The 20,553-nt window shown below is 40.0% G+C and overlaps 1 protein-coding gene across 1 annotated transcript in view; it reads right to left on the bottom strand.

Moving 5' to 3' along the window:
• Nucleotides 1-20,553, bottom strand: part of LOC144495886 (LIM and calponin homology domains-containing protein 1-like) — a 355,764-nt gene that overhangs the window by 48,445 nt on the left and 286,766 nt on the right. Inside the window, 7 exon segments of the mRNA XM_078216622.1 lie at nucleotides 2,334-2,356; nucleotides 4,374-4,448; nucleotides 10,174-10,300; nucleotides 10,634-10,803; nucleotides 11,894-12,020; nucleotides 12,860-13,108; nucleotides 20,106-20,517. Coding sequence (XP_078072748.1) covers nucleotides 2,334-2,356; nucleotides 4,374-4,448; nucleotides 10,174-10,300; nucleotides 10,634-10,803; nucleotides 11,894-12,020; nucleotides 12,860-13,108; nucleotides 20,106-20,517 — 1,183 coding nt within the window.

The raw sequence follows: 20,553 nt of genomic DNA, 5'->3' as shown, positions 1-20,553 counted from the left end.
TATTTACCACCCTTCCAATTTTTGTACCATCTGTGAGATTACTGATCAACCCTCCTACATTCAAGTCTAAATCATTTATATAAGCCACAAACATCAAGGGCCCAACTCTTACCCCATGTTTCGAAGGTTTTTAATTCCATCAAATGCTCTTTGCTGTTCTTAAAAATCAAAATAGCTAGACACAGTGATAAGGATAGAATGCATTGAGAATACTGATATTGATGTTATCATTTTATTGGAATATTGTATGGAATACTGTTGTTTCAGTAGAGTTTTGGACATTTTTTGTAATATTTGTTATGATAAAACATCTAACTGCTGTGTGGGAGTAAATCTCAATAACTCAAAAACATTAACATAAATCATTGAGGCCTTTTCAAATGCTGACTGTCCATTTTCACCTAATAAATAGTGACCAGCAGAAGAGGTTCTGGTGGGGAATGTGTACACCCATTTGTCATCATGTTCAATTTTTCATATTCTTTATTTAAGGGTTTCTGGCCCCAGACTAGACCAATCTTTTCCCCCATCCCCATCACAAAGCCCTCCCCAAAAAGCCCAACATAACAACTGGTCCTGTGCAGAAGTCAATCCATTCCCCTGAAAGTGGCTGAAAAATGTAAATGAGGCCTGGACCTGAAACTAGCTTTCTCAACTCTGGCCTTGGGTGGGTACTCTGGGCGTACTGCTAATATTGCATCTGTATCAGACCCAAACCAAAATTCTCCTCTACTGCATTTTGGAGTCTGCTGTTCCTGTTTGCGCTGGGAACTGAGGCTCAGTGAAAAAGCATGCCAAGATGTTTGGTCGTTGCTCAATATTTAGTCCCAAAATATAATAGCTTTACCAGCAGAGTATTTAACTATGAGTGAAAGTGCTAAACCCAGTGCTTTTGAGCACTGAGAAAATGAGCTTGAGACAAGGTCTTTGAAATTAAATAAGGCAATTAAATGAATAAATTTAATGGGTAACCTTGGAGAAAAAAAAATAAAGTTAAATTGTTTTTACTTTCAAAGTTCAAAGTTTAAATTGGTAAAGATGAATTTAAGACTGAAGCCGGAAGGAACAGTTTCACAAAGACAGCAACCAAAATTTGGAACATCTTTTAAAATAGAGCAGATAAAGCTAATAGGATATTGTGATGTGGAGAACTGTAGGTTTATTTTTCTAAATGGAAAAGCTAAGATGAACTTTCCTCATCTTGTGATTTTGTGAGTTCTGTTACTGATAAGGCAACTGACTTGAAGCCAATTAGCGAAATAATCAATATACAAAGAAATACTTTTGCTGTGCAAGATATATTCTAAGAGCTCAACCTTCAATGAAGAATTTCATTTTAATTAAAATATGCCACAAATTCAAAGTAAAAAAAAACATAATTAAAACTGTTTAAGGTCCACTTAAGTCACATCGAAAATAATTCTGCTCCTAATTAATGGAGATAGCCTCTGAAATCGGCAATGAGATGAAGAATGAATCATGAACAGAAATAGTGCCATTCTTTAAGGATTATTTATTAGTGTCACGAGTAAGTTTACATTAACACCGCAATGAAGTTACTGTGAAACTCCCCTAGTCACCACACTCCTGCATGTTCAGGTACATCAAGGGAGAATTTAGCATGGCCAATGCACCTAACCAGTACATCTTTCAGACTGTGGGAGGAAACCGGAGCACCCAGAGGAAACCCACGCAGACATGTAATCATTAAATGTGGTGCAAAGAGTATGATAGTGTTGATGCATTGTGCCATGGAATAATAAAATACATTTTCCAATCAGTGTGCCATTATAGCAAGGTCCTCATCAAAGTGGGATATGAAGCCAGCAGTTTCCCCGCTGTGAGAAAAGGAGGGAAACCCAGAGGGTACATCCCAGAGCACCCAGTTATGGGCTTGTGGCCTGGTAGATAGAACTGGTTCCCAGTACACCTGGAGCCAAAAAGATGTTCGTGGAGAAATGATAAAATAACTATGCCAAGCCATTGATGAAATTTGCAAAAGGACCCTATATAAAAGATTTTCAAATCTTCATCTTTTATTGAAACTTCAATTTAACATCACTGCTTTGTCTTTGAAAGGTATCATTTTTCACAATGCTGTTATTGAAATAGCTTGAATATTCAGCAACTTGAGTAAGGGAATTTAAAAAACAACACTGTACACATAGTTCTCAATGATTCTGCACTGATCAAGATGATTTTTCATTATAATATTGAAAAGCATACTTGGACAATAACACACAACACTACGCTGAAGGTATTAGCTGTCAGGAAGAACTCTTGCTCATTCAAGACCATATTACACAGATAAAACAATAATGTTTTGTACTTACATTTTCATTGCTTTCCACTCCTGCTGAAAGATAAAAAAAACAAGCATTTTATACAGGATTAACGATCATAGGTTGAGATTCCACCTGTCCTGGGAGGACAGCTACACGTCGTAAGCAGTAACACCGGAAATATTTTCTTTAAATGTTTTATTAATTAATTTGCTCTATTTAATATGTTGATACCCAACTCGACTGCCAAATGCAAGCAGTTTCCACAAAGAGCCAGCAATCAGCGCTAATGGCAGGCTAGAAAAGATCATTTAGAAATTTGTCACTTTCTTGAAATGTGCAGATGCATCAAGTGAGTTCTTTGGAGCTTGCAATCAATACCATGATAAGCATGAACAATGGGAGAAAAATGAAATATTATTTTTTTCATAGTTAGTGATGCCAAATAAAACAAAAAGCAAGACTTGCGTTTACATCGTAACTTTCATGGCCAAGGACGTCCTAAAGCTCTTTACAGCCAATGAAGTACTTTTGAAATGTGGTTATTGTTGTAATGTAGGAAACATAGTGATCCATTTCCACGCAGCAAGATACCACAGCAGTAGCAGAAATGACCAGATCAGCTGTTTTTGGTGTTGGCTGAATCGGGACGGGCAAGGTTTGCAGAACGGCATTCTCCATTGGCCTCGGGCAGGATCTTACGAGCCTCAGGCAGGCGAGCGATAAAATTCTGGCAATGGAATTCCAGGCTTACATAATGAACAAAAGGACGGAATGACCAGGTAAATGTACATGACCCACCACCAACAAAATGATTTCCAAAAATAATGACAGAACTGCAAGTGATGGTAGAGGAAGTGAGCTACAGAGCTGGGATTTACTATCTGTACTATTTATGATATCCAGCAGCTGCTAAATTAAGCAGATTTAAGGCACAGCTGTGGATTGCAAAGAATTTGTGCACCAACACCATGCTGTTGTGATTCTATTTTTTAAACTCTTATTATTTGCCACCTGAAGTAGGGAAACAGGCAGATTAGTACAGAGAACACATTCGAGTCCCAAGGGTTTGCATTGCACATAGTTGCCAATCCTACCAATTTTAGGTATAATTTTCTAAGGGCATGGGACTGGCATTTTAAGTAAAGACAAATAAGATTATTAGATTGAAAAAATCTCCAAAACGAATGCACTGATTATCTTGCAACTATTGAACAAATTAGAAAAAGAAACTGTTTTGATGGACAAACAGTGCCACTTTGCCCATGTCTGCAGGAGAATGGGTCTGAATATTGTTAATGTTGATGCTCAACATACATTTACAAAGGTTATTTCTGAAATTCATTATTTATATCATAGCTAGCTTTGGCCAGGACTTAGGTTCTCCATGAGCCCCACTTGCCTAGAAATATTACATGTTACTATTCTTCACAAAGGTGTTCATGTGGTAGCCACAGACCAATGTCTATGATGTGCAGAGATGTCTCACTGTAACAATGAAGCTTTTGTTGTGACAATAATATTTTTAGTACAATCATTGTATTCAGATTGTGGCATATTGAATGGAATCACAAGATCACCGTATCGTTTTTTTAAAAGTGGGGTTCTAATTACAGTGGCCAATTTATAAATGAGTTAGAGAGCAGTTGTTGAAGTCCAGTGTAGCTGACCCTTCTGCGTGCCCTATGAATGCTCGATAGACTTGTTTGTGCCATAGAAGTTCTTCTTTAACTCCAATGTATTACATTCAATGAAGTGGAAGGCACCATTTTTAACGTCCTATAGGCTATAGCTTATTCACGAGTCTCCATCTGTGTAGTATCTAACAAGTCTTATTCTGGTGACAACATTTTTTAAACTTACTAGAATTCCTTAGTGTTGGTGTTAATTTCAAAAGGAAGCTATGAATGAATTACTTTCACAGCTGCTTCTTTCCCCACATTGGCATGCTTTGGCAACTATGCAGCACGTAATGAGGTAGGCAAATCGAGGAAAGCAGGGAATGATTCATGTGATCATTAGTGTGTCCCAAAGCACTCCCAGGTACAGGAAGCAAAATATAAGGAGGAAATGACTAAGCACAACTTTTACCTGGCTGTGAGAAAAATTCTGAGCGTCGCCAGGAGTTCCGAACTGTAACCGGAACACTGGCAGTAATAGGTGGCTCTAAGGTTGGTAGCAGAATAAAATAAAAAAAGGGAAACAGAAATCATAAGAAAATGACTGACAACAAAAGTATAGTATTTGGGTATTTATTACAATTTACAAAAATAGATTTGTTTTAGATAACAGATACTTACATATATATGTATGTAACATTAAAAAAATCTTATAGCTGATTGTGGCAAATAATTAATTACTGCTCCAAAGACCCTGCTACAGACTATAATCCCATAGAGATAGTTAGGTTTATGATATTTTGCATGCAGATCTGAGCATATTTTACTCTTATGCCATAGAAATGCCATTTTTATTTTGGTGCTTACCCTAAAAGTAACACCACTGTCTCAGCTATACATACTCAGACGGTGTAAGATATTTCTGAAGGTATTATGCAACTGATGTTGTGATGCATATTTAACAATTACTATTGTCAGAATACCTTATATTTTCATCCTTATATTAGGAAAATGTACAAAATAACCATTGGATCGCCTTATAGATTTTATTTGAACTCAAATAACATGTAGGAAGAATAGGTTTTCACTATGTGAGCTGATTACTCTAGTGTGACTGAAACTCAGGAGGTCACTAACCCATGAAATATACAGTTATCCAGAAGTATTGCCATATGCTACAAGTGCTTTATCACTGCAAACTAACCATTCGTAATAATATATGAAATGTACCAAAATAGATTAAAATATTAAACAGCATTCAGTGCTGCTGGGATATTTAACATTAAAAATCATGCCATTTTTGTGATAAAAAAATGTTTAGGTTGATTGGCTCGGTTAAAAATTGCCCCTTAGAGTCCGGAGATGCGTAAATTAGAGGGATTAGTGGGTAAAATGTGTGGGGGTAGGGCCTGGGTGGGATTGTGGTCGGTGCAGACACGATGGGCCGAATGGCCTCCTTCTGCACTGTAGGGATTCTATGATAAATCATTATATTCAGATTGTGTCATATTAAATAAAATTGTAAGATCACTGAATCACTTTTTTGTAAAAATGATTCTAATAACGGTCAATTCGTAAATGAGTTGAAAAGAGAGCAGTTGTTGGAAGGGTTGTCCTATGAGGAAAGGTTGGATCCACTGAGTTTAGAAGAGTAAGAGTCTACTTGATCGAAACATGCAAGATCCTGAGGGGTGTTGACAGGGTAGATGTGGAAACGATATTTCCTCTAGTGGGTGAATCTAGAACTAGGGGGTCGTCTTTAAAATAAGGGGTGACCCGTTTAAAACAGAAATGAGGAGAAATATTTTCTCTCACAGGATCAAAGAACAACAAAGAACAAAGAACAATACAGCACAGGAACAGGCCCCTCGGCCCTCCAAGCCCGCGCCGCTCCCCAGTCCAGGATTGAATCCTGAATCCAGGATCCCCGCCCAATTTTCCAGCCTATCTACATCCTAATATCCTATCCACCGAGCTGTCCCTCACAGCTATGATGCTTTGTTCATCACAACCTAACTTTGATCGTGAGTTTTGGAACTCTCTTCCTCAAATGTTTCAATGTCCGTACACTGGAAGTCCGGAATAGCTGACCCTTCTACAATAACCCACCTGACAAAACTCCTTGATTTTATTTTGGGGGTAGTAGACTTTAGTAAATCTAATGAACTGTGTAATTAAACTTGCAAACTACTAGATAAAATTCCATGTGAAAAGTGACTACTTAAACTCAAAGTTGGAGAAAATGATTATCTGTAGGGATGTAAATAGTTGTAAACTGTAAGTAGTTTGAGGAATATATTGGTTGGGGAAATAATGAGTTGAGTCACCCAGAACTCAGTGTTGGGACTGCAGCAGTTTCAGGTATATGAATGTCTTGGATTTAGAAGCTCAGTACAAACTTGTCAAATTTGGAGATGATACAAAATAGAAATGCAGCTCAGAAAATGCAGAATGACATAGGCAAATATGCGAATGGACAGAACAACAGCCGATAAAATTTGATGCAAGTAAAAACTAGGCATAGGAAGGAAAAATGAGCAACAGACATGTCCCATGAATTAAGTTGAAGTAGTAAAAAATGAAGTTCAAAGAATTCTTGGAGTCTTTATAAACTTTGGCACTCAACATTACAAATCAACGCAGTGAAGCAGCTGACAAAGTTAATGGGTGTAATTCTCCCGTCCCACCCGCCACGGGAATCATAGCACGGAGGCCGGACCACGCAAAGATCCATTGACCTCGGCCGGGATTCTCCGGTTTTGGGGTGAGCGCAGCCGGAGAATCCCACCCAATATGTTGAATTATGTGGCCAAAACAATAAAACATGAGTCAGAGAAATTTGTGATCATATTGCGTAACTATCAGGTAAAACTCTGCCTTAGCTGGAACGTCCATTGCTGGTCACAGAGAAACTAAGAAGATATTCCGGTGTGGAAGCAAATACAGAGAAGAACCATGAAACTGATCCCTATTTCAAGGATCTGAATTACCTGGAAAGGTTAGAGAAATTTAGAATAGAAAGGAGACGTTCGAGAAGTGACCCGATGGAAATATACAATGGAAAATCCAGAATATTACTTTAAATTAAGTTGAGGAAACAATCGGAGAACAGGTTTAAACTAATGTAGGACAGATATCAGGAAGAGCTACTTTGTACAAAGAATGTTTAATAGTTGGAATGAACTTCTGCATAGACTAGTGAAGGTAAAAACCATGAAATCATTGAAAAAAACAATTTGAAGCAGGGTAATTATGGTTAAATGGGTCACCTTTCATTTTATTGTGATCTTGGGGGGGAATTTTCTGGCGGTTCATGCTGGTGGGATTTTCTGGTCCTGCTGTGGTGAACAGAGATTTGGCTGAGTGCCAAATTCTCCATCCTCATTTGCGGAGGCGGCGGTGTGCGAATGGCCAGGAAATTCCGGCCCTTATGATTACTTTCTAGTTATGTTCATCTGATGACATCAGAAGTGTACCACAGGTAATTTACAAATAATTGAGTTTCACAATTTCTAAATCTTCTCAGAGTCTGAAATTATTTCTTTGGTTATACAGATTTATGTTCCTTTTATTACAGCAATTGTCTTACCATGCTGCAGCCAGTGCCATTAAGTGATAATGCAAAAGACAAGGGAGCAACTCCCTTATCTCCACAACACCTACTCACCCTTCATTGTTCATGCTGTGCGACTGAGCTATATGGACACAAAGCACTGACTTTTTCCTACCATAGAATATTTTCAGCCACTTCTGGGTTTATAACCCAGCTGTGAAAGCAATATCCCTTCCAGGACAATTTTTCAGAAAGTAACAATTTAACTAGATGCCTCTGGAATCATCATCCAATAAGGGTTGGTGGGTGAAGCAGGCGTTTGATTGGTTATGCACCATTGCTTGGCTGACTGCTCGGCACCAGTCGCTGAGGGTAAGCATGCAGGTGCAACAGGTGGTAAAGAAGGTAAATGTTGGCCTTCATTGCAAGGGTTTCAAATACAGGAGCAGGGATGTGTTGGTGAGACCACACCTAGAATATTGTGTGCAGTTTTGGTCTCCTTTTCTGAGGAAGGATGTTCTTACTCTCCAGGGAGTACAGCAAAGGTTTACCAGACTGATTCCAGGAATAGTGGGACTGATGTATGAGGAGAGATTGACTAGGTTGACCATATGGATTACAAGAAGAAGGCAGCTCACCACCCAATTTCTCAAGAACAATTGGGGTTGGGCCACATCCCTTGAATGAATAAAATAAAACAGAGACCAAATGGCAAAGATAGAATTAATGGGAATGCAGCAATTGATAAGCAAATTTGATTCATTAAAGTGTGTAAGAAGAGAAAAGGAAAAAAATCTTGCATTTATATACCACCTTTCAGAACCTCAGGATATGCCAAAATGCTTTACAACCAATTAAGTACTTTGAGCACACAGCATAGCCCCATTAACAACAGTAAGATAATGACCGAATTATTTTTAGTGATGATGGATGAGGGAAGAATATTGGCCAGGGCACTTGAGAGTAACCCCCTGCCTTTTTTTGAATGCTGCCATGGGAACTCTGTAGCTCACCTAAAAGTTGGAAGATGAGAAGCCGGAGGAGTCAGTACTAGATCTTTTTCTCCATGTGATGAAAGCCTAACTGCACTTCCTTTATAGTAAGTTAAGGTTATAGATTCTTTAGAAATTATTGGTTCCATCTTTGTATCTTGATTTTGTGAGGCAAGTAATGTTTGCACCAAGTTATTTTATCTGATGCTTCAATGCTGAAACATATTAGCCTCACAAGCTCTTCTTTTAGTACCAGTTATTGTTAGATGACACTGTAATTACTCTGAATGTATTGTGTAATTAGACGTAATAAGAGTTTCAGTGATAGATCATTACTGTGCACTTACCTGTTTCTAAATCGTACCATATAGGTATCACATTACTGACTTTTTGACCATTTTTCTCAGAAAAGATTTAGAGAAAAAGTTACATTTAATTCAAAGGAAAATATATTCACCCAAACTTAAAAAGAAGCAATGAGACAAAGGATGGTTAAAATGCTAATGAGCAAAATATTGAAGTTATTTCCCCAAAGATCAATCATGGATTTTGCAATGGTAATGACAGTTATTTCACCTCATAAATCGATAAACAATTTCCAGAGTGCTACCATAGTTAAATGTGATGATCCAGAGTTACTGTCAATGAATCAATACTCCTCTACAGCATGTGGTGTTGAACTCACCAATGTTGAAATTAACACAGAAATCAACATACTGATATGAACTAATTGCTCATTTCTCACAAACGATCTTTGCTAAAGACTTTTAGAGCTTACATGAAAAGATATAAGGGGCATTATTTAATGAAGGTGACGGGCGTCTTTCCCACTGCCTGGAAAGAAGCTGGCAGTCCTGCCTTGCCTCTTTTAGGGAAGGCCTGGTGAATTAATTGTCTCTCCGGCACTTAACTGGACAGCAGTTGGGTCTTTCCCAGGATCAAGAACGCTGGGGGGCAGAAGTCCCACTTTCCAACAGCTGCTAGTCAATCAGAGGTCAGCATCTCTATTGAATGGCAGTGTCACCAGGGAGGCGATGGCTGCTGCCGGTACTACACCCAACCAAGGCCTGGAATTGTTGCTGGATCCGAGGCCAGAGGTATGCGATGGCCAGGGTGGGTGTGGCATTGAAGGAGAGGTGAGGGAATTGGTATCAGCAGGAGCAGGTCCAGTAACTGGTGGAATTCTCCACCATGCTTCAGCCCATTTTGAGAAGTGTTTCTTTTTCTCCTGGTTCCACTCAAATTCATTTCCATATTGACAAACGTAAAACCCACCATGAGCTCGAACAATTAGGCTGCTTGTTAAAACATGACTTTTAAAAAAAAATCAAACTTTGCTTTAAAAATTATTCATAGGTATATATGGCAAAATGGTTAAATTTATTTTATTATAAAAAATAAGCACTTTAAATCACATCTTCAATCCACTGATTATTAGTAGCCCCTTTTTTATGAACATAAGAGCAGGAAGAGGCCATTCGACCGATTGAGGGAAGGAGCATAAACATGGGGAATTGATGAAAATATTTTGCAAGCACAGTTTGAAAAATAAAACAGTATCTCATAATGTAGACTGCATCCATGCAATTTCTCATGCAATTTGTTCATAACACAATTTTTAGATGATTTTCACAGCTTGATACGCTAAACACTACTGTTCTACTTTTTAAAGCTAACTGCATCTCACAATGCAGCAGGCACCTTCACTGTGCTTTGTGATCTCTCACCTTGCTGATTATTAGCACCAACAGGTTGACTGCCCTCCACAGTCTCTTCCTCCACTTCACTTATCTTCTGAATGGAATCGAACACATCTCCTGTTTCGCTGTGTTGAAGTGTCTCTAATTTTAATGCCTGTGTTGTGTTAAACACAATGAGTGACCTTGACATTGCAAATATTAAACTGTATCAGATAAAACTGAGACCTATTGAAGTTCACTTCCTTAAAGTGAAAAGAACAATTAAAGCACACAGTGAGCTTCCATCTTGGTGACAGAGCTCTGCAGTCGCTCCAGAATGGTTTGAAAGTTAGTTTACAAAGTCACATTAATGTCAACGCTCTCTGAAAAACTTTGAAAACTGCAATTTTGGGTTACAATAAGATATTGCAACAGAACAATCAATTGAATATCCATGGAAAAAAGTGAAACTTTTGAAAGCAGTGTATTAGATTAAATCAATGCCTACCTCTTGTTTAAGCTGTTTCTGTGCACTTTCAATGGGCTCCTCCTTCTCTGGTTTTAAGCAGGCTTCATCAACTGCGAGAACTTTGGAATCGACTGTGTTACTTGTGCCCAATGCTGCATTGTTTGACAGGGCAATGTGTACTCTCGATGTTTCTAAGTTCCAATCATGATCTTTACAAAAAGAAATGTTGAATTCGTGAATAAGTCTTTCAAAGTAAACAGATACTTGTTATAGGAACACAGGACCAGTAGTCCATTCAGCCCCCTGAGTGTGTTCTGCCATTTTGTGGTCCTCGGCAATTAGTAATTAGCAGGCAATCCAACAATTATAGCGGGACATCATGAGGCTCCAAATTGGGTTAAGTGTCTGCATTTTAGCCATAACTGACATAAATGAATAGTCTGCGAGCTCACAGCTTTCAGATCCACAGATGTGAAACACTCCCAGTTTCAGCGTACGAATTTTAAAGGAGGCTTATTCCTTTTTGAACATTGTGACTGCTGGTATTGGGCCATTGTCAATTGCAGTAAAGGTTATAATCCAGCCTCTTCACCCCTGCCAAAAGAGGTTCAGTGCACGTGGGACAGAAAAGCAACCAAAGTTTAAAGCAGAAAATTTGGGCAGGGAAAGGAATAAACATATGAAACAAATGTCAAAGATTGGAGGAACTGGAGTTCCATCAGACATCACTTCCTTGACCATAAAATTATATTTAAAAAAGCTCCTCTGCTCCTTACATGAAGTACTGTTCAAACCTGAAATAATCAATGCATTGTTTTAGAAGCCTATTAATGACTCACTATGATCAACTGTTTGCTTCTAGCCTCTAAGAAAGCTTCATTTTATTTCATTTATAGGATATGTCTGTCACTGGCTGGACCAACATTTGTTGCTTATTCCCAATTGCCCTGGAGAAAATGATAGTGAGCCACCTTCCAGAATTGCTGCAGTTGTCATACCCACAGTGCTGTTAGGGATTTGGTCTGGATCCCCAAAGGATCAGGGACAAGGGGTAAAAGCAGGTTTATAGTTAGCAAGCTGCGTCCTCTAAAAATTGTTTTCAATCACACATTTTCACTGAAACTTGTGTTTGTATATAATGTAATTCCCAAGTTACAGTGCCATTTTATTGCATTGAGCCTCTCACTTGCAAGACTTGGAAAGCAACAGACTTCAGGAAAGTCTGACATCTGTTATACCACAACAAGACACAAAACCAAGCTGGAATTTATTGCAGCATGTTTGAATTGAGCCTCACACCTTCTTGTGCAGTATCCTTTACTGTCTCTTGCACATTCTCATTGCAACAGGATTTCATATCAGATTCTTCCTCTGTGCTTGGCTGGTGATTGGTGGGAATGGTGATTGATGTCTCGGTTCTCTTCTTCTACAGGAAAAAGAAGCCAGAGATTTATTATGAAGCACAATCATCAAAACAGCACGTAACTGCCAGATAACACATCAGCACTGATATGGATGAGTGTGATGCCTGCGGGGAGAGTGTCACGAGGCCCAGACCATTTCCGTTCTTAGGCCTCATTTAAACATACCAAACACGACTCTCTGTCAAACCTGCTGTCAATGATGGACAGCTGACAGAGAGTAGTCAGCCAAACGGGGAAGGACCAGCTGGAACAGACCCCAAAGTCAGATAAGTGATGGGGTTAATGAAGTAGGTAGTCATGACAACTAAGGAGTCCTGCTCCTATGCGTCCTGGTCCAAAAGGAAATCGTGTGAAAATTAATTATTCATCTCCTCAGGGCTTGCTGCTGCTTCCACCGGGTTTCCCAAATCAGATCAGAACCATACACTCAGCTTGTGGCAAAAATTTAACACAGTATTGGAGTCTGATTAAAGTCATCAAATGCAGAGTTTTACATTTGAATGAAGCTCTCTCCTGCCATCCAAAAAGCAGGAGTAAAATGGCCAACATGAGTGCAGTGTCAAACCAGAGGGCAAGACACCTGTCTCCATTTTAACCTGCGCGCTTTCTTTTTGTCTCTCATCAGACTTGGGGCGGGGTGGTGCTGTTTAAAATCAGTATATATGATGAGCGTTACAACAGGGAACACTAACAGAAAGGTAACATGAAGTGAAAATGTATTAACCATCTTACATGTCATGGCTTAGAACACATACAAATATTGTTCTTGAGAATTGCCTTTTTCCAGCATTGTGGTAAAGGGGCCAGTGGCAGAGCCAGTGGTTACTAAAGGTGTACTTACCTGCTCGGTATCCTCACTCTGCGGATCACTTATGGTCGAAGAAGCCGCTTGTTCAAGTCCGAACACTTGGCAGTAGCTATCTGTCTGAGATTTTAATGGTTTTAATGGAGCATTGTCCACTCTTGCAATACCTTCGAACATCTGTGATTTTGTAAGGGTTGGGGAAGACGTTGCAGATGTGTACTCCTTGTCTTCAACTCTGGTAAATGTTGGACTGGTCTCTCCATTTATTCTAATCTTTCCATCTTTCTACACACACACACACATATATATATACACACATATAAAGACAATAATTCAGATCAGATGTTAATTGTAATATCCAGTTGAAACACAAAACTAAACATTTCTATAAGTTACCACAATAGAAAAAAACATTCAAAGCAATGAGAATAAAAACTCCTTGGATATACAGCATGTCAGGTGGAAATTTATAGAAAATCAAAAATTCTTTTAGCAAAAATGTTTAAATACCAATAAAATGTAACTAATGTATTTTTGAAATCCAACTAACAGATAGTATGAAGCATTGTTAAGACATTCTGACAGCACCATAAGATTCTATGTATTTTTTCTAAATGCAATTACACTTGGTTGATTCAAATGCAAAATGTTCTTAGATCTGCTACAATTAAATAGAAACAGAGAACATAGAAGCAGGAGTAGTCATTCAGCCCTTTGAGACTGTTCAACCATTCATTTTGATCATGGCTCATTATCAAATTCAAACCCTGATCCCCCCCACCCCCCCCATTAACCCCTCCATTAACCCCTCCTCATAACTACCTTGATCCCTTTAGCCCCAAGAGCTGTATCTAATTTCTTCTTGAAATCACATAATGTTTTGGCCTCAACTACTTTCTGTGATAGTGAATTCCACACATTCACCACCCTCTGGATGGAGAAATTTCTCCTCACCTCAGTCCTAAAAGGTTTACCCCTTATCCTCAAATTATGACCCCTAGTTCTGGACTGTCTGGAACATTCTTTCTGAATCCACCCTGTCTAATCCTGTTAGAATTTTATAAGTTTCTATGAGATCCCCTCTCACTCTTCATAAAATCATAAGAGTAGGAGCAGCCGGGAATAGGCCATTCAGTCCATTGATCCTGCTCCACCATTCAATGATCTGATTGTGGCCTTAACTCCACTTTCCTGCCTGTCCCCTATAACCCTTGACTCCCTAGTCAATCAAAAATCTGTCTAACTCAAGCCTCAAATATATTCAATGACCCAGCCTCCACTGCTCGCTGTGGAAGAGAATTCCAAAGACTAATGACCCTCTGAGAACAAAAGATTCCTTATCTCTGTCTTAAATTGGAGTCCCCTTATTTTTAAACTGTGCCCCCTAGTCCTAGATTCCCCCATGAGAGGAAACATCCTCTCTGCACCTACCCTGTCAGATACCCTCTGAATCTTGTATGATTCCTTAAGATCACGTCTCATTCTTTTAAGCTCCTATGAGTACAGGCTTTGCCTGCTCAACCTTTCCTCATGGCGGTGGATGAGCAGGTATTGTTGCCATCAGGGGATCCCTATAGGGTGCTCCTGATGCAAATGGCCTCTTGGTTGCTCCTCTCCCATTGACACCAATGTTTTGGAGTGTCATGGCCACAGATAAAACTCCTGCCACTGCGCAGGAGACCCGTCCACACTACAGCTCTCATGGCCTCAGGCAACCAGAGAAGGCTTACCAAAGTCACCTCAGGCAAAAGGGCACCAGAGGCCGCAGCCTGTCCCCAGCACAGATGATGGCGATAAGGGAACACCATACCACATACAGAGATATATGTTGATTAGAATGTGCATTCAGTGATGATGTTGTGTGAGCTTACTGTTCTGGCTTCATTTGTGTTTCATCTGTGTGGTGGCCTGGTTTGGATTTGAGTGACTGACTTGAGGTAATTTTAGTTTATATGTATCCCACTGAAGAGCCTCATAATGTGCCTCACCATTTGCACATGCCAATGTTTGTGTTAATGTATGCAGCTACAAGAATGAGGTGAGTGAGTCAAAGTCTTTCTGGTTTGATGAATTCCATATTCTTAGGTAAAACATTGCATGATAAGGGATTCCTGCACCTCTTTGCAATCCAAAGTCTGTTATACACCAGGTTCCATGGTTGACTGGCATTGCTCCTGCTCATCCTCACACTTGCTCTATTAGATTGTCCTTTGTCATGGTCTCCCCTCTCTGGAGCACCAGGTTGTGTATGACGCTGCATACACAATGATGCACCACAGAAAGCATTCTTTCTAGTTGTATCACAGCTTGGTATGGCTCCTGCTCTGTCCAAGACCGCGAGAAACTACAAAGGGTTGTGAACGAAATGTCTATCACGCAAACCAGCCTCCCATCCATTGACTCTGTCTACACTTCCTGCTGCCTCGGAAAAGCCAGCATAATCAAGGACCACATGCATCCTGGACATTCTCTCTTCCTCCTTCTTCCGTCAGGAAAAAGATACAAAAGTCTGAGGACACGTACCAACCGACTCAAGAACAGCTTCTTCCCTACTGCCATCAGACTTCTGAATGGACCTACTTCGCACTAAATTGATCTTTCTCAACACCCTAGCTATGACTGTAACATTCTGCACTCTCTCCTTTCCTTCCCTACGAACGGTATGTTTTGTCTGTATAGCGCAAGAAACAATACTTTTCACTATATACTAATACATGTAACAATAATAAATCAAATCAAATTAAACAAAATAATAAGACACAAGACAGAGAGTATTGCATGATTCAAGCATTGAATTCTCACAATGGACCTGATAGATGCATCTTTTGCACATTTCTGTCTCTGTGGATATCTCACCATGGTCATGAACCAACTCTTCAGTGAGTATCGCTTGTCTCCAAGATGCCAACCCTCCAATGCTCTGGTGGACAGAAAGTCTGTGGCACCTGGGAGTGCCTAAGGGTGTAAGAGAATGACTACTCCTGGGATAGCGGGCACACACCTGCATGATCCTTTGACGATGGTCACACACAAATTGGAATGAAAATATTTCTGATTGACAGATGCATCTGGCTGGCCTGATGGCCACTTGCGTACAATCTATCACACCTTGGACAATCAGTAGCACAAAAAAGCCTCTGGCTCTCTCGGCCTGGCTAATGTCATTGGTGAGGAAGGACATGAAGTCATTTGTTGCCTAAATATTAGATCTGTGGCTTTTATGCAATGGTGAGCTGAACATTTAGATGTGCCACAAAGCTCTCTGGATGGTTCCTGGAATAATCCCAATGCATCAATGTTCAGGGCCACAGTCATCTTGAGAATGACAAGCATAGGGTAGCTGCCAACTAAATTTGAACTGATCTCCCCAGTCAGCAATTCAGAAAGGGAGGTCTCCCTGGAGAGCCAGTCTGTGAGACACTAACGCCCTGAGAGTTGATGGTAATTTATCCTGTGCCTGTAGACTCCCTGTACAGGATAATACCTTCTCCGACCATAGACTGGCTGCTGTTGTCTGTCTTGTTCTGGTTCTTGTGCAGCAGTGGGTCCCTCACCTCCCTGAACTGCAGAACTCCCCTGTCCCTGCAGCTGGCCTCCTCTGTCTCCTTTCCCTCATTTCCTCCTCACTGAGGCAATCTCCTCCAGAGTGTACAATCTCCATGGGGACAGTGATCTCTGGTTCCTCTGCTGGACTCCTCCTCTCCAGCATTGCCTTGTATCCAAGCCCGCTTCCTCTCACCTTGTCATTTGTAATGTTAGCATATAAAAACTGAAGAAATAAAGTCTCCTAACAGCCAAACTGTGCCACCTTCAGCAGCGGGCGCTGCTGCTACACACAGCTTTGATCGTATTTTCCCTTGTGCCATGCCTCATACCTGACATAAATCACTTCTAACAATTTTCCCATGCAACTATGAAAAGACATAAAATTGTTGTAATTACCTCTTTAACAAGCTAAGTTGTCTGCTAATTGTTTTTTTTTCAAACTGGTGATGGGCTTTCAATTTCAGCACTCGTTACCTTCTGTAATATTGGAGGCTGGCATGATGATATTGGATTGTTGACCTGGTGCCCTCATGTGTATTTTACATTAGTACAGGGCTGGTGGGAGTGACCTGCCCAATGTTTAACCATAAAATCCTGCCCTTTGCATCCTCCTCACAACGTGCTTAACTATTTAGTTTGTATCATCAGCAAATCTGACTACAATAGTTGGTTCCTTCATCCAAATTATTAATGTGATCGTAAATGTGTGGCCAAATTCCCCTCCAACTCGATTTTCAAGTTTGCTGACGACACCACCGTAGTGGGTCGGATCTCAAACAATGACGAGACAGAGTACAGGAATGAGATAGAGAATCTGGTGAACTGGTGCGGCAGCAATAATCTCTCCCTCAATGTCAACAAAATGAAGGAGATTGTCATTGACTTCAGAAAGCGTAAGGGAGAACATGCCCTGTCTACATCAATGGGGACGAAGTAGAAAGGATTGAGAGCTTCACGTTTTTAGATGTCCAGATCATTCACAACCTGTCCTGGTCCCCCCATGCCGACACTGTAGTTAAGAAAGCCCACCAACGCCTCTACTTTCTCAGAAGACTAAGGAAATTTGGTATGTCCACTACGACTCTCGCCAACTTTCACAGATGCACCATAGAAAGCATTCTTTCTGGTTGTATCACAGCTTGGTATGGCTCCTGCTCTGCCCTAGAACACAAGAAACTACAAAAGGTCGTGAATGTAGCCCAATCCATCTCACAAACCAGCCTCCCATCCATTGACTCTGTCTACGCTTCCTGCTGCCTCGGCAAAGAAGCTAGCATAATTAAAGACCCCACGCACCCCAGACATTCTCGCTTCCACCTTCTTCCGTCGGGAAAAACGTACCAATCGACACAAGAACAGCTTCTTCTCTGCTGCCATCAGACTTTTGAATGGACCTAACTTGCATTAAGTTGTTCTCTACATCCTAGCTATAACTGTAACATTACATTCTGTACTCTCTCCTTTCCTTCTTTATGAACGGTATGCTTTGTCTGTATAGGGCGCAAGAAACAATCCTTTTCACCGTATGCTTATACATGTGACAATAATAAATCAAATCAAATCAAAATAGTTGAGCCCCAGCACTGATCCCTGCAGCCTCCTGGGGGAGGTGGTGGCCTAGTGGGATTATCACTAGACTAATAATCCAAAAATACAGGGTAACGCTCTGGGGAACCGGGTTCAAATCCCAGCATGGCAGATGATGAAATTGAATTCAATAAAAATCTGGAATTAAATGTCTAATAATAACCATGAAGTCATTGTCCATTGTCATAAAAACCCCATCTGGTTCACTATTGTCCTTAAGAGAAGGAAATCTGCCATCCTTACCTGGTAGAGCCTACATGTGATTCCAGACCCACAGCAATATGGTTGACTCTTAAATGATTTCAGGGATGGGCAATAAATGCTGGCCCTGCTGGCCCAGCCAATGACACCCAAATCCCATGAACGAATAAAACAAAACTCCACAAGTTAGAGCTTGCCAACTTGAAAATGACCCATTTATCCCACATCTCTGTTTCCCATTAGTTAGTTGGTCCTCTATCCATGTTAATATATCACCCCAACACAATGAGCTCTTATCTTGTTCCTTTTACGTGGTACCTTATCAAATGTCTTTCAGCTATCCAAATGCATTGCATCTGCTGGTTCCTCTTTATATATCCCGCTTGTTATATCCTCAAATAACTCTAATAAATGTGTCAAAAACAGTTTCCCTTTCACAAAATCATGTTAACTCTGCCCGATTATAATATAACTTTTACAACCTCCTTAATAATGAATTCTTGCATTTTCTCAATGACAGGTGTTACACCAACTGGCCTGTAGTTTCCTGTTTTCTGTCTCCCGCCTTTCTTGAATAGCAGTATTATATTTACGGTTTTCCAATCCGCTGGGAGTTTTCCAGAATCTGGGGAACCCTGGAAGATTACATCCACTGATGTCCTACATTCACCACCCCTGCAGCCACTTCCTTTATGATCCTAGGATGCAGGACATCAAATCCATGGGACTAGTCAGCCATTAGTTTTCCACCTTTTCTCTAGTAATTATGAGTGCTTTAAGTTTCTCCCTCCCTTTTTCCCACCTGCTGCTCTTCTTCTATTCTTGGGATGCCTTTTGTGACTTCCACTTTGATGACAGATACAAAATACTTGTTCAAAGTTCAAATAAGGAATTGCAAATATGGCTACTTGATATTTTTGTTGTTTCCAGAGATGCTTTCTGTTGCTGTATTAAGATGACAGATAGTGTACAATCTGGTACATGTTATATTAGGTGGCTGATATGGAGAAAAATACCAGCACAAAATCAATGGACCAAATGGTTTGCTTCGATACTGTGCTTTTCTATAATTCCATAATTCTGTTTTAACTTCCATGGAACCAATGTAGTTGATAAAGTTCACCTTAGCGTTCACTTCTTTGCTGTGAGTGCTGAAACAGACTATTCATGAGGCACCACTTTCAAAATATGTATTTACCAAAAGTTTCTGGCAACATAAGGTTGGCAGGTATTTGAGATATTGTTATGCAAGTTAAGTGCCTTCACACTGATGTCAAGTACTCCAGCAGAGTAAGTACTAGAGGGCGCAGTTGGGTGAGATCATGTAATAGAATTTAGTAGACGTATCCAATTAGTCCCACTCCACTGTTCTGCATATATGTTTCCTTCAAGTATTTATCTAATTATCTTTTAAAATTTACTATCGAATCTGCTTTCACTATCCTGTCAGGCAGTGTATTCAAGATCATAACAACTCACCATGTACAAAAAATATTTCTCGTGTTGCCTCTGGCATTTTTGCCAATTATCTTCAATCTATATTGTCTGGTTACTGACATGCTGCCATTGGAAACAATTTCTCATTATTTACTCTATCAAAACCATTCATGATTTTGAACACGTCTATCAAAATTTCCTCTTAGTCTTCTTTGCTCTAAAGAGAACAGGATTTCCACATAACTGAAGTATCTTATCCCAGGTACCATTCTAGTATATCTCTTGAGCCCCCTTGCCAAAGCTTTGACATCCTTCCCAAAGTGTTACACCCAAAACTGAACTCCATACTCCAGTTAAGGGCTAACCTCAAGAAGGAATCTTCTCTATGGTTTAATTGGCATTGACTGATTTGAATAACTAGCTTTACGTGATATAGCAACTAAAGTCTGAATAAGTAGTCAGTCCATCAGTTTAAAGATTGAAGACTTTGGCTTGAATAGTTCCTTCTTACCTTAAATGATTTCAGCACAGTCTGTGAATCTTTTGGTTGTGAATAAGGCTTGGGAGTCAACATAGGCACTGCCTTAGAGGCAAATGATCTGGTTGGGGACGTTACTGTGGCAGAAAAGTTAGTTTGGGACTGGCTGCTTGGAATGATCATTGCTTCAACTGTGGCAGTATATTTTTGGACAGGCAATGATTGTTGTCGTAAGTATTTCAGTGAATTAGGATCCTTTGTTGGTGAGGATGGAGTATCTGAGTCCACAGATTGACTTCTCTCCAGGAATTTTGGCATCACCAAGCTTTCTAGAACGGGTTCGCTGATGATAAATCGCTGTGAATATTTTTTCAAAATGGCTTCAGCTTCTTCTGGGGTCCTTGCTTTCTTATATGCTTCTTGGAGTGCCTGTTCTCTGCATTCCCTGAGATTCAAAATATAGTAATGAACTATAACACAA

Source organism: Mustelus asterias, chromosome 1, assembly GCF_964213995.1.
Source record: "Mustelus asterias chromosome 1, sMusAst1.hap1.1, whole genome shotgun sequence".
NCBI classification, from domain to species: Eukaryota; Metazoa; Chordata; class Chondrichthyes; order Carcharhiniformes; family Triakidae; genus Mustelus; species Mustelus asterias.
The sequence above is the reverse complement of the archived record's forward strand: the minus strand, read 5'-3'. Positions and strand labels throughout refer to the sequence as shown.